General features: G+C 33.9%; 1 protein-coding gene across 1 annotated transcript in view; it reads right to left on the bottom strand.

Annotated features, from left to right (window-relative positions):
* LOC132356560 (A disintegrin and metallopeptidase domain 3-like) overlaps positions 1-13,329 on the bottom strand; it is a 103,185-nt gene that overhangs the window by 26,060 nt on the left and 63,796 nt on the right. Inside the window, exons 12-13 of the mRNA XM_059909423.1 lie at positions 11,762-11,948; positions 1,556-1,654 (exon numbers count right to left, since the gene is read on the bottom strand). Of these exons, the coding sequence (XP_059765406.1) occupies positions 1,556-1,654; positions 11,762-11,948 (286 nt within the window). The remainder of the gene's footprint in view (positions 1-1,555; positions 1,655-11,761; positions 11,949-13,329) is intronic.

The raw sequence follows: 13,329 nt of genomic DNA, 5'->3' as shown, positions 1-13,329 counted from the left end.
ACCTGGGCACAAAGCTAGACTCATGCCTTACTTAAGCTTCATAAGTGTTTGTTTGTTATTCTTTGCTTGGCTGTTCATCAAGATACAACTGACCCATAATAACTGGTGTTATGCAGTACCAATCACAGTTTCTTAAATTTCATATAGGAATGTCTGAGTACTGGCTAAAAACATATTAATCACTGTTATGTGTCAGAAAAACAGCTGGTTAAACTAATGGTCTTCCATGTCTTTGCACTTGGACTTGTGTCCATCTAAAATGAAAATTTATAGGAAAAAAACTGGATCAGATCACTAAATTGTAGACAAAAGTCAGTGGAAGCTAGCCTAGCTGAAAGTGGACAGAGAAGAAAATGTAAAGCCTTTTAAGCTTATGGCCACCCGTACGAGAGCAGAGTGTAAGGCACCTGTGAGCCTCTAAATGACAGCAAAAGCCACATTCCGTGCTATAATACATAATAAAATTAATGTGAACTAACATAGTGCATTTAGCTGTTACCCTGAAGCCCTCCCTAGTAACTTATATCATGAAGTTTCGTTCGACCAAATGTAGCAATTACCTCTGTTGTAAAGAATTATCCTTTGAGATGTAGGTAGAAGGCAATGGACTGTTTAGAAAAGTCTGACTGCTCAGTCCCACTGATTTGGAGACAAAGACTAAGATGAGAGCTCTTGTGAAGGAAAGAGCAGCAAGGTTTATTGCTGAGAAGTGGAAACCCTAGGCTGGCCTCTACTTTCATGTGTCTTGAAACAAATGACCATTGACTTTAAAAACTAGCCCACTGAGTGAAAAAGAACATGCATAGAACAAAGTAAAATGATGTTTGGAGAGATTTCATGGACAAAGAAAAAACAAACTTGGCAGCAAAACTTCTAATTAATCAGTCTTTATGTTTGTCATAGACCCCTGAAAGTGACACAAAAAAGGTGAGTCGCTAAAATGAAGCAATCCCTAGAAAAGATTTTACCCAATCTCCTATCAGATGTGGCTATGAAGGAAAATTGAATGGAAAACTTCCAAAGGGAAGTCAAAGATTCAGTCAGTCACTTCCAGGGTCTTGCCAAAGCTAATCTTCACTATTAGATATGCTACATATTGCTGACTATTCTATATGGATTCCTTTTCTGCTACTTTCAAAATGAGGGGTTTTTATTATTATTGTCTGTGTTCAAATATTGCATGTCAAGTGTGTGTTGGGTGGCTTATTCATAATTTTGTCATAAGTCGTTCAATCATGAAGAGCTACATTCAGGCACGACCAAGAGGAACTCATAGCACCCAAATTGTCTGGAATTGTTATTAAATGCAGTAACAGGATGGGTCTTGAGTAGAGACTGAAACAATACAGTAAGAGGCAGCACTATGAAAGAGGTTGAAAAAGATCTAAGGACCTTCTCTCAGTTCTGAAATCAACTGTGTATGAATCGAGTACATAAAGTAATATAATTTGAAACATGAGTAAAAATAAAAGCGAAAAAAAAAAAGCTACAAAATGCACCCACAAGAACGCAAAAATTTCATGAAAGAAAATAAGGCAATATTTTGAAAACTTACCTGACAAGTTTTTCTGTCACAGCATGGTCCTGTACCACACTCTGCATCTCCAATCAGAAAACATGTTAGAGCATCACAGCATTTTTTATGAGAGCAATGCTAAAAAGCAAATGCAATCAATTTAAATAAAAGGAATTTTCAATCAAATAAATCATTTTATTTATTGTCATAATATACTAATAGACTAAAGTCTCTAAGTTAATTACAATCACAGTATAATTTTTACTTCTGTATCTATTTTTAACACCACTTAATATATATATCTAAACTTAATATATTTTGATATAGAAAAAAAGATGGCAATGAAATTATTCATGATTCCATGCTCAAGAATTTGAACTGTTAAAAATGTAATGCAATTTATTTCAATCTCTGTGTTCATAAATATAGGAACTGTAAATTTTGAGGTTTTTTTCACTTACTACATCATAAGTAGTTATGCATCTTATCTAGTCTCTTCAAGATATCATTCTGTGAATATATAATAATTTTTGGATGTGACAAAATAGAGGTTTCTAAATTACAACAGCATATTATTGTTGTAAATGCATTTCAAAGAAATTTTTTGTCATTTTTTTAGCTCTAAGATTGTATATGAAAGATTGATTCTAGAAGTTATTAGGTCAAAGAATTTAAAAATATTAAAGGCTCTTCATAATATACACTATTTCCTTCTTTCTATATAGTTATCTATTCAGTGTAAGAGTGATGTTAAACAAGACTGATAATATTTTAAAATAAGTAAAGTGGATAGGCACAAATTACTAAGTGTTTCTGTTTCAGTTTTATTAATTTTATTATTAATGTGCTGAACATTTTACATATCTGCACAATCTGTTTTATACTTTTATGCATACATTTTGTTGAAGTATTCTTCTGTTTATTTCCTTTATTTGTAAGCAGTTTTATATTAATGATGTTAACCCCTAGCCACTAATATATTTTACAGTGTTTTACAATTTGTCATGACAATTTATTTCTATTTTGGCAGGTTCTTTTTTTAAATTTTGTTGTTATTATGGTATTGTGAAATCTGCCAACTGCCAACTTTCTTTGGGATTTGTTCTAAAAGTTTATGTATAAAACCTTCCTCCACCCTAACCCCAGTAAATATGTGAAGGTACAGTGTGTGTGTAAAAGTTTTGTGTTATATATATACATATATGTGTGTATATATGTATTTTTATTTGACATTAAAGATTTTGAATAGGATGTTGTAAAAGTAACTATAATAATGTATCTTTTCCCCCCAAAATTAAATTATCAGTTGTGTTTATAGAATAATAATTTATTCCTGATATTTTATTATACCTGGATACTTATATAATGTCCTATATAAAATTAAATATAATGTCTTCAATTACATTAACTGCATATTATTAAAGTATATCCCAAATTCTATTACTATATAACACTGTAATATTTACAGGAATCAGATGATATTCTTTCTTTTTTCATTTTCATGTTTCATTATTAAGAAGAATGTGTTATGCTTCACAATATAAATATTTTAATGAAAACTATCAAGAGAATTTAGTGAAGATGGAAGATTAAACACACAGTAAACATTAACATTGGGGAAAATAAAACAAAAATCAATGACGTGAAAGGGAAATCTCTAAAACCTAGAATCAAACAGAAAGCCTACTACAGTGCAGAGCATATTTGGACAATACTCAATGTATAATGGAAACCTAGACTAAATACCAGGCTTAGAAATTGCCCTTTTATGACATGTAGTTGAAAAATGGAATTCCATCATGGGACTGGAAGCGAGGACTTTGTAAAATAGGTAACTGTGGTTTATCCTTGAGAAATTTGAGAAATCAAAGAACATTCTTTTACTCCTAGTTGTCCAAACATTTTATCAAATGTTTCTTCAATATTTTATATCTTGTAATTTTTATCTCTTTGTTACTTTAATGATATATGTTGAAAAATACTGAAATATTTCTCTATTTCTGGAATAAACACCATAAGCATACTCTTTTTCAGATATTTATTGGTTATTTGATAATTTTGACTTAGGCATTTTGCAGGTATTTTCCAAAATATAAACCAGTCATTCAAAGTAATGCTAAGCTGACTATAGGAGGAATCAACAACTTTCATTATTTAATTTTGGTTCGATATACTTGCAAAGTGCACTGAAAATTGAATTTTTTTAAAAAAAAATGCAATTTACAGTAATATTCAAAAACATGAACAACTTAGGGTTAAATTTAAGTAATTACAGACACCTAAGTAAATGGAACAATATACCGTGTTCATGGTTTGAAAATCACATTATGCATACTATTCAATTCTCCATAAATTCATCTTTAGATTTTTAAAAAAATTTCAAGAGTTTTTTTTTTTTAGGGGGTGGGTAGAAATGGAAAAGTTGATTTAAAATTTTATATAGAAATATAAAGACCTAAAATAGCCAAATCTATCTTGAGAAAGAAGTAACCAAACATGAAGATACATTTTACCTGATTTTGTGCATTAGGATAAGGAGATCTGGTATTGGATAGATACGTAGATCATTGGAACACAAAGTATATCATGAATTGTTTTTCAGTAAATGTACCAAGGTAAGTCAATGGGGGAAGGACAGTCTCTTCAACAAATGGGTCTAGAACAATTGGATATCTTTACGGAGAAAAATATACCTTGATCCTTAACTTACAAAGTGCCACAAATTACTCAAAATGGATCATACACATACACATAAAAACTAAATTTTGTAGACTTCTAGAAGAACATTTACAAGGAAGCTTCACAAATTTAGGATAGATAGGCTACAAGTAGCATAACACATCAGAGAAGAAAATTATAAACTGGACTTCATCAAATTAAAAACTTTGACTCTTTGAAAGATGTCATTAAGAAAACACAAAGCTAAGCCACATACTGGGAGAAAACCTGGCAAAGGCTTGTATATAGTTTATATTAAGAATTCCTGTAAGTATATAATAAAAAGACAAACAACCCCATTAAACTTTGCAAAATATTTGAACAGACATTTTAAAAAGGAAACATATGAATGCCCAATAATCACATGAAATACTGTCCCATATAATTAGTCATCAGGAAAATACAAACTAAAACTGCAATGAGATACCAGCACAAATTGAAATGACTAAAATGAAAAAGACTGGCAGCAAGAAAAGTGGTGAGGGTTCAGAACAACCGCCACTGTTATACATAGATGGATGCAATGCAAAATATTACAACCATTTTGGAAAGCGTTTTGACACTTTGTTATAAACTTAATAGTACAATGAATGTGTCGTGGCAGAAATTAGAAGTTTAGATATTTATGGGGTTGACTTGGATGAGGTAAGGGGAAACTGTGGTAATGTAAACGTTCTACATATTTTCCACATTTAATCAGGTGTAGCATCACTCAAGTTCAAAAACTCAGCAAGTCAGAAAGAAAATATAAATAAGTATAATGAAGGCCACCTAGACACATCATGAGTCTCTGTGCAGACAAGAAAAGACAAGGTCACAATGCCTTTGTGGACATAAAAGGCAGATAGGTCCTACGGATCATCTGGCCAGGTATGGTATGCAGAAGCAGACTTGGTCAGTAAAGTCTTCAGTGACAGTGAGGGCAAATGGTTTTTGACCACTGTTGTTGAGACTCCTGAAAGGTTCCATCAGTGGGAAGTGGTGGTCTTGCAATACGAAACAAAGTTTATTGTGTTTGCTGTTCACCCACCTACACTTTCAAGAAAATCAAAACTACTTCCCTTCTGCTGGTGGCCATAACTATAGATAGAAAAATCCCTGGTGATCAAGACAGGTTTAGTCACTCCAAAATTTACTGAGATATGTTCTTACAATGAGTAAGAAAAGAAAGAAATTAAAGATATGCTTAGGCAAAAACCTGATGAAGTCAAACAGTCTCATTCAAATAGCATATTATGGATCGATGTAAGTTTTGCTGGATTTGAAGGCTTCGAAGTCACTCAGTCACTTTCAGAACCAACCTCATGCTCTAAGCACCACTGGTCAATGAACACACTGTCTAATGACATGAATGTGGAGAAAGAGAATGTAAAGACCTATTGGGGCTTACTGCAGTAGGTCTTGTTAAAAGATAATCTGAGGCATATTAAAACTTTTAAGAGTTTATTTGAGCAAAAATTGACTCAAATTGGGCAGCATCCAATTTAACCACTGGTGGTCCAGTGGTTAAGACTCCACGCTTCCACTGCAGGGGACACGGGTTTGATCCCTGGTCAGGGAACTAAGATCCTGCATGCCACATGGCGTGGCCAGAAAAGAAAAAAAAAAAAAAAGAAACTCCGAAGAGCTGTAAAATATGGAAGACTTTTATAGGCAGAAGGGAGTGGGAACAAGGAAGTTATACTGGCAAAAAGGTGGGCTGATTATTGCAAAGTTACTTCCCTTTAGGGGATGACAGGGGTCTATCAGGCAGATTACCTAACTAGTGCTGGCCAGATGATTCCTGACTGACTGGTTTAAGGTTCCATTTCTGGAAGAGCCAAAAGTGTAGTTAAGGTAAATCTCTCAGTTTGCTGATGTGAGGTTTAGCATAAGGGACTCCATTTTGGGCCTGGTGTCTTGTTTTTGGTTTTTTTGTTTCTTTTGTTTCTTTTAACAGTCTTTACAGCTATAATAAAACAGTGGCCTATCCAAGATGAATTCTCATTTTCCAATACATACCCTTGAAATCCAGTGGGGCAAGCTACCTCTTCCCTTAGGTCCACTGTGACTCCATCTTGGATTTTAAATGAAGACTTGAGAGTGCCCAGATGATGAAATAGTGACCCAACTCAGATTAATCAGTTCATCCAAACAGTGCAACCAGGCTATCAGAGACAACTGAACCTACTCTTGTATCGCAGGAATGATCTCTGAAAAAATATTTAGGAACTGGGCAATAAACTACCCAGAATGGACACCTTGGCAAAAGCTAAATGTAATTTCCTGCAGGCCAAGGGACAGAAAAATCAATGGTTCAAGTCTGAGTCATATGTTCATGTAGACATGGATATTAGGCCAGAGAGAATCTAATGAGGAAATTTGTTTGTCTGCCCTTCGGAGAAGTTCTTTCTCATTACTGGGCTACAGAATAGCCATGGTACTTTAAGGTTTGGGCTGTGAGCAGGAATTATTCCTGGACAGCATGTATTTACTATTGGCAGACTATCCTGTCTGACATGATACCATTTGATTGGCATTCACCCGAAATGTTTGGTACCCACTCTGTACACAGATCTTACCTCCTTCAACAATAAACAGGACAAGAATGAAGGGTTTCATCCACATGAAAGGAAAGCCATATATACTGGTCAAGATGGGTTGGAGAAGTGGTGGTAACCAAGTTGTCAAGCCTTTCATCTATCCTGAGCACAGGCCGTTATAGTACCAGGAAGTCCCCAGGGGTGAGGTTGAAAGAATATTCTTACTAGATTTGGAAATGCTCTCAAATCATATACATTTCTGGTGGGTTCTTTAGGGCTAACACATACCCAAACAGTCATAAATAATAGATTTATGCTGAATAGATGATGGGGATAGATATTCTACATAAATGTAACAGTTCTCTTGATTTTAAGGGATGTTCTCTATGTGGAAATGCTACGATTAAGACAGTGGAAGTAGGGATGAGTATACGACTGGAAGCCACATAGCTATCCTGGCCTATCTAGATCGTTATTGTGAAGCGGCACAAGATACAGTGGGAAGGAGAGGGGGAGAAAGGAATAGGAAGGGGAAAGGGAGCTGGTCAGAAGATCACTGTCTTGATCAAGGAGACAGCATATGCAGGGATACTCAGGAAAATCTGTCATCTTATAATAGCCCTGCCTGGCCAGTAAAAGGTGCCTTATATAAGCTAAACATGGCAGTGGCTCCAATAGCAATGGCTGTTCCAGATATGATGCACAGTTACAGATCGAAGGCACTTGGTGTGTGGTAATGGAAATTATAGTAAAATCTTTCTTCAGTATCTCGCTAGACCCAAAAGATCAAAATCAGCTTGCAAGTTCAGATACTGAAAACAATTTATAACACATCTATGTGTTCTGAGACACTTGCAATCCACTTATAATCCAAGACTGGGTTCCAAAACAAGACCTAGTGTTTCCAGCACTTGGGACCAAGGAAGACAGGCAAATGTGTCTTTTCGACCAGTTACAGTCAAGTGAGAAAAGGAAATCCAGGGCACATAGCCCAGGGCAATGGACATGGCTGGTCCTCACAAATACAGCACATTGGCCCCTAATCTCCTCTCGAGGGTATTATTTGACATTGACTGCAATAGACACCTTTCCAGATATGACACAGCAATTCCTCTGCACAGCGGACATGAATCATACTAATCAAGTACTCCTAAATGGATGATGTTTACACATCCAGTCAGACAATGGTGCCACCTTGAAAGCCAAGGATCCTCAGTACTGTGCAATTAGCTGGGGCAGGCCATGGACGTTCTATGATCCACATCATGCACAAGCAGCTACAAGTAACTTTATAGCCAGTTAAATGTTCTGCAAATGTGCATGTCTGAGCTTATTAAACAATGAACTAACACGACCATTAGTTTGTTTTACGCCTTTTATATATTTTTGCTCTTTTGTTAGTCTTTATCATTGGATAAATTTGTTCTCAGTTCTCAGATGTGATGTATGTTGGTGATAAACTAAGAACTGCCTATACTCCTAAAGCATTTCAAGGTTGTAAAATGTTGCAAACGAGAAAAAAAAAGTACTGTCTGGCTAGAGGAAGTCACAGGCAATTAGAGCCTTACATTATAGTACTGAAGTTTAAACAGAAGTGGAAACCATTGTTCCCAGAGTGATTAACAAATCAACAATAATTAAAATAATTTTTGCCACTACTGGCCTTTAGCATACAGCACTGGATACTGCTAGTACTTTTCACTAGCAGTAAAAACTTCCATTCTGGGAAGCTGACGAAGTTCATTTCAATTTCATTAGGCAAGACTTAGAGCACAGCTTTACTCTCCTCCCCACAATAATATGTCATCTCAGGATTATACCAAATCTGAAATATTATTATACCAATGTGAAATATTATTGAATGTATAGATATTCTGTCAAAATCATAACACTTTTATAACGGTCTGCAACTGAGAAAATTTGCATCCCATGCTATTTAAGCATATATGACTAAAGACAGCCTCTACAATCCAAATAATGCATCTATACTGACTTACAAAACAAGCAGTTACATTTCAATGGGGGTAGGTGGAGCTCAGCCACAAGAATCATTGAAAGCAGTCCAGGATAGAAGGGAAAAAAAACCCCGGCCACTGGGCACTGTATCTGATTAGGACCCCCTGCAACCGCAGGCATCTCTGATCACTTACACAGCTGATTTCATCCAATGGCCCTCAATTTCCTGATATTCATTGGCTCCTGGAATTTGGAACTAATGAACTTTATCCCATGGTTCAGTGAAGAACTTTTCCCAGGAAAGTTCCACTATAAACAGATTGGCCTCTGACACTGGTAAAGTCCACAAACAGGAAGCTGTACACCCATAAGAAACAGAAAAGCCCACCTACTCCTTTACCTAAACTACTAGGTCACTGAGGGTCCTCTCTATAAGACTTGTCTCATGCCAAAAAAACTTAGTTTACTGAAGAATCAGCATACATCCTAGCCTTCCAGCATACTGGTGATAAATTCCTGATAATTCATACAAGTGAATGCGGATGAAATGACAGACAAATGTGTAAGAGACATGAAAAGACCATTCAACCATAGGAAAACCCAAAGTAAGTAAGATAATCCTCAATTCAAAGTTATATATACATGTATACCTCATGACACAGCACATTCACTTGCTGGTACACATACACCCTAGTGAAACGCAGGCACATGTGCAGCAGGAAACGTGCAAGAAAATTCATAAATAAATGAGTCTTAACAGTCATAAACTGAAATAAACTTTTCATTTCACAAATAATGCATAAATAAACTGAAATTTTTATAAACGCAATACTAAAAGCAATGAAAACAACTGGAATATAGCTACATTCAAAAGTTGATGGATGTTCCAAGTACAATACTAGGTGAAAGACCAAGTTACAAAATGACATAAATCATATGATTGCCAATTATATAATAGTAGAACACAGTTAATCAAACTATATTGTATAAAGATGGGAAAATAGGAGGTAAAACTAAAACTATGATGACAAGAAAGTACTGAAATGATACCTTTAAATTCTAAATGACGATTGGAAAAAGGAGGCATATTGAGAGTGGACACACAAAGAAATTCTTTGGCAGAGGTAAGGATTGTTTTGACCTTAGTGCAAAGTATTCAGGTGCTTGTTAAGTATCTATGTATTACACTCTTCATCCATATTTCCTGTATATATTTCATATATATTATATATCACAGTGAAATAATGGAATGGTGTAAATATTTACTGCTAAACAAAAGTGGGCAGAGTTTACTATAGAGAGAACTGTACTAAAATATATTTTAAAGAAAATTATAGTTAAATGGGAGATTATTTCTGAAGGAAACTTCGACATACAAAAACACTGATTAAAAAGGAATGGAAGGTAAAATAAAGCAACTATTTTCTGAATAAATTCTTCATAGTACTTTCTAATGTAAAGAAATGAAATATTTTACAAGAGTATTTTACAAGAAAGTTAACTGGGTTGTAAACACTGTGATCTGGGAAGAAGGTGGCCCAGATAGGGTTAAACCTTAGACATCTATAGTAAAAATACAAAGATAATCACTAAAGGAAAATAAACAGTACATATAGACTAAATCACTAAAAGAAATACCGGAAGAAAGGAAAACAAAATAAACAGATTCAACAAAAATTCAATTAAGAACAAATGTGGCAAATTGAATGTAGAAAATATAAAAATTTTGAGACAACTAAAACTATAAAAATATGCAATCTAGAGAAGCATAAGACAATTAAATGTAATGAGGTATCCTGGAAAAGATCCTAGGACAGAAAAAGGCCATTAGGTAAAAACAAAGGAAATCTGAATAAACTATGGACTTTAGTTAATTTAAAAATATGTAAAAATATTAGTCACAATAATATTTGAGATAATCATATAAATCAAAGACAGATTGAATAGTAAATTACAACCTAAGGTAAATACTGAACTTAATAGTAAAGAAAACCTAAATGAGAATAGAGAAATATCAGGGAAATACCAATTTAAGGAAGCTAGTGTGTGCAAAGATATAGACATAAAATATGTATACAGATATACAGATATATACCAGACCAAACAGACATTAAAACAGAAATCAACATTAGAAATAAAGAGATTCAGTATTTGAAGGTAAAGTATTAAATTTCTAGGAAGGTACAACAATTGTAAATAAATTTACACCATATAAAAGAGATACAAAATACATAAAATATGAATTGAGTAAATGATAATGAGAATTAGGCAAATCCAACTATATAGTTGGAGATATCAATATTATTTCTCAAGTGCTGAAGAGTTCAGGCAAACAAAATTAGTAAAAATATACAGAAGATTTGAGTCATTCACTTAAAAATTATAATGCAATCAGATTATACAGATTTTAGCTCCTAACAATTAGAGTTTACATCTCAGCAAGCAAATATGAAACATTAAAATACATCACCACACATGAGTATATGAAGGCAACAACAAAATGCAATGATTAGCTATCTTACCAAGCACAAATGAAAAACAAAAAGACAAATAGCAAAAAGCTAAATATAACAACAAACCAAAGATTGTGATTAACCCAATTCTGTGAAACCAAGCTAAAATAAATGAGGCTCTATACATGCAAGAACTGAAATTAGGAGATGAGGAGGTGAACAACAGCATACATTTAATAACTCAGTGATCCAATTCAGTCACTTTGGAGGAATGTAGGGATGATTTAGGTGATAATTATACTACTGTTGGAACTGATGTTTATGATACAGAAAGGTGGGTAATGTTTACACAACAAGAAAAATCTACTTCTTTAACCACACTGCACTTACCCGAAACTTAAATTCTTCAAATGTTTCAAATTCAGGATAAGCCTGAATTTATCACATGCCTTATATCTCCCCATCTTAGCTATTTGATAAAATGGTGCAACATTAAAAAAAAAAGTCCTCCCACTTATATCACAACTATATTTATAAGACTACACGATGAACACAGAAACAAATCTTTAGATAAGCTATTAATGTTTCTCACCAACCTCTGGCCCACCACAATCACATTGCTCTGGCGGTTCCAAAACTCCATTGCCACAAACTGAAACTCTTCCTTGTGGAACCACTTCTGAAACTGTTCGATTCTGAAGACATTCAAATTCAGGCTGTGAAGCTGTATGTTTGAATTCATCCATGCTGCAACTGCTAAAAAACTTTACACCACGGGAACGTCTAAAATTAAATTATATCCGTCAGTTAAAAGGAATAAAATCAGTATCAAAGTAATACTCCTTCAATAACGTACTATGAATTCTGTACTACTTCACTTAGAGAATAGCCAAAACGAGAGAGTGCTTTATTTTTAATACAATTAGTAATTCAAGAATAAGTTCGTTTCTATTATAATTCAATATAACAGACATCTAATAAGTAGAGGATGTTAAGGTTACATGATTTAGAATATATTAAACAAAACAGTGCTTGGCACACAAAAAGCTTTGTTTAAGTATGTCTTACTATTTATTATTTTCATTATTATTGACAACACCATCGTAATTATAATAATTATTATAAGAAGCACTAACTATTATTAAGAAAATGAAACATACTAGGAATAATATGGAAAAATGAAGGAATAAACAATGGTGGACTGTGTTAATTAAAAGTCAGAATTATTTGTACTTTGGTAACAAAATTAATTAATTAAAATATCTCAACACTGAGTATATAGAATGTATAAACCCTAGATTCTTTTTATTTTGATATTTCTATCTTTCTAAGTGCACTGTTTAATGGGCTTTTGTTTAAATTTGTAACAATCTCTGTGAGATTAGAGAAATGATACAAAAGTACGAAAACCAAATTTTGTTTCCTGAAACGGTTGAGTAAGTTGCCAACGGGAGATCCTGATTACTCTAAATATTTTAATGTATAACTCTTACATAGAAATGAATGCTCTGAAATCACACCTTGAATATCAGGAAATAATGATACGGTGCTAAAATCTAATCCTCACATCACATTCAAATTTCCCCTTCATCACAGTATTGGCACTTTATAGCAAAAAGGATCCAGTTCAAAATCAACCACTGCATTTAGTTCTCATGTCTCCTTAGCTTAGTTGATTACATTTTTCGTTGAATTTCATGACATTGAAAAGTTTTATAATTACAGGCTGAGTATTTGGTAAAATGTCGCTCAGTTTGGGTTTATGAAATGTTTCCCCATAGTTAAGACTGAGGTTATGCCTCTTGCCAACCTCATCACAGAAGCGTTGCTGACTCTGTCGGCTCCATTGCAGCCTAACAGACAGCACATGATTTCAACTTGTTATATTTTTGGTAAAAGTCACTTTGATCAGTTGATTAAGGTGTGTCTGTCAGTCTTCACTCTAACATTTCTTTCCTTCCTTATCACTTAATAATTATTTGGAGAGAAGTTTTATGTAAAATCTCATTTCTAATCACATTTTCAATTCATTCATGTATTTACATGAATATGGAATCATATCTTCCTATTACACTCAGTGGGTTATAATCCATTACGAACATTACAAATGACTTTCAAATTGTCCCAGATTTGCCTATGGGGAGCCCCTTTCAAACTGCTTTGT

This window comes from Balaenoptera ricei, chromosome 21 (genome assembly GCF_028023285.1).
Source record: "Balaenoptera ricei isolate mBalRic1 chromosome 21, mBalRic1.hap2, whole genome shotgun sequence".
Classification (NCBI taxonomy): Eukaryota; Metazoa; Chordata; class Mammalia; order Artiodactyla; family Balaenopteridae; genus Balaenoptera; species Balaenoptera ricei.
Note: the sequence above shows the minus strand (reverse complement) of the source record. Positions and strands in the feature narration are given on the sequence as shown.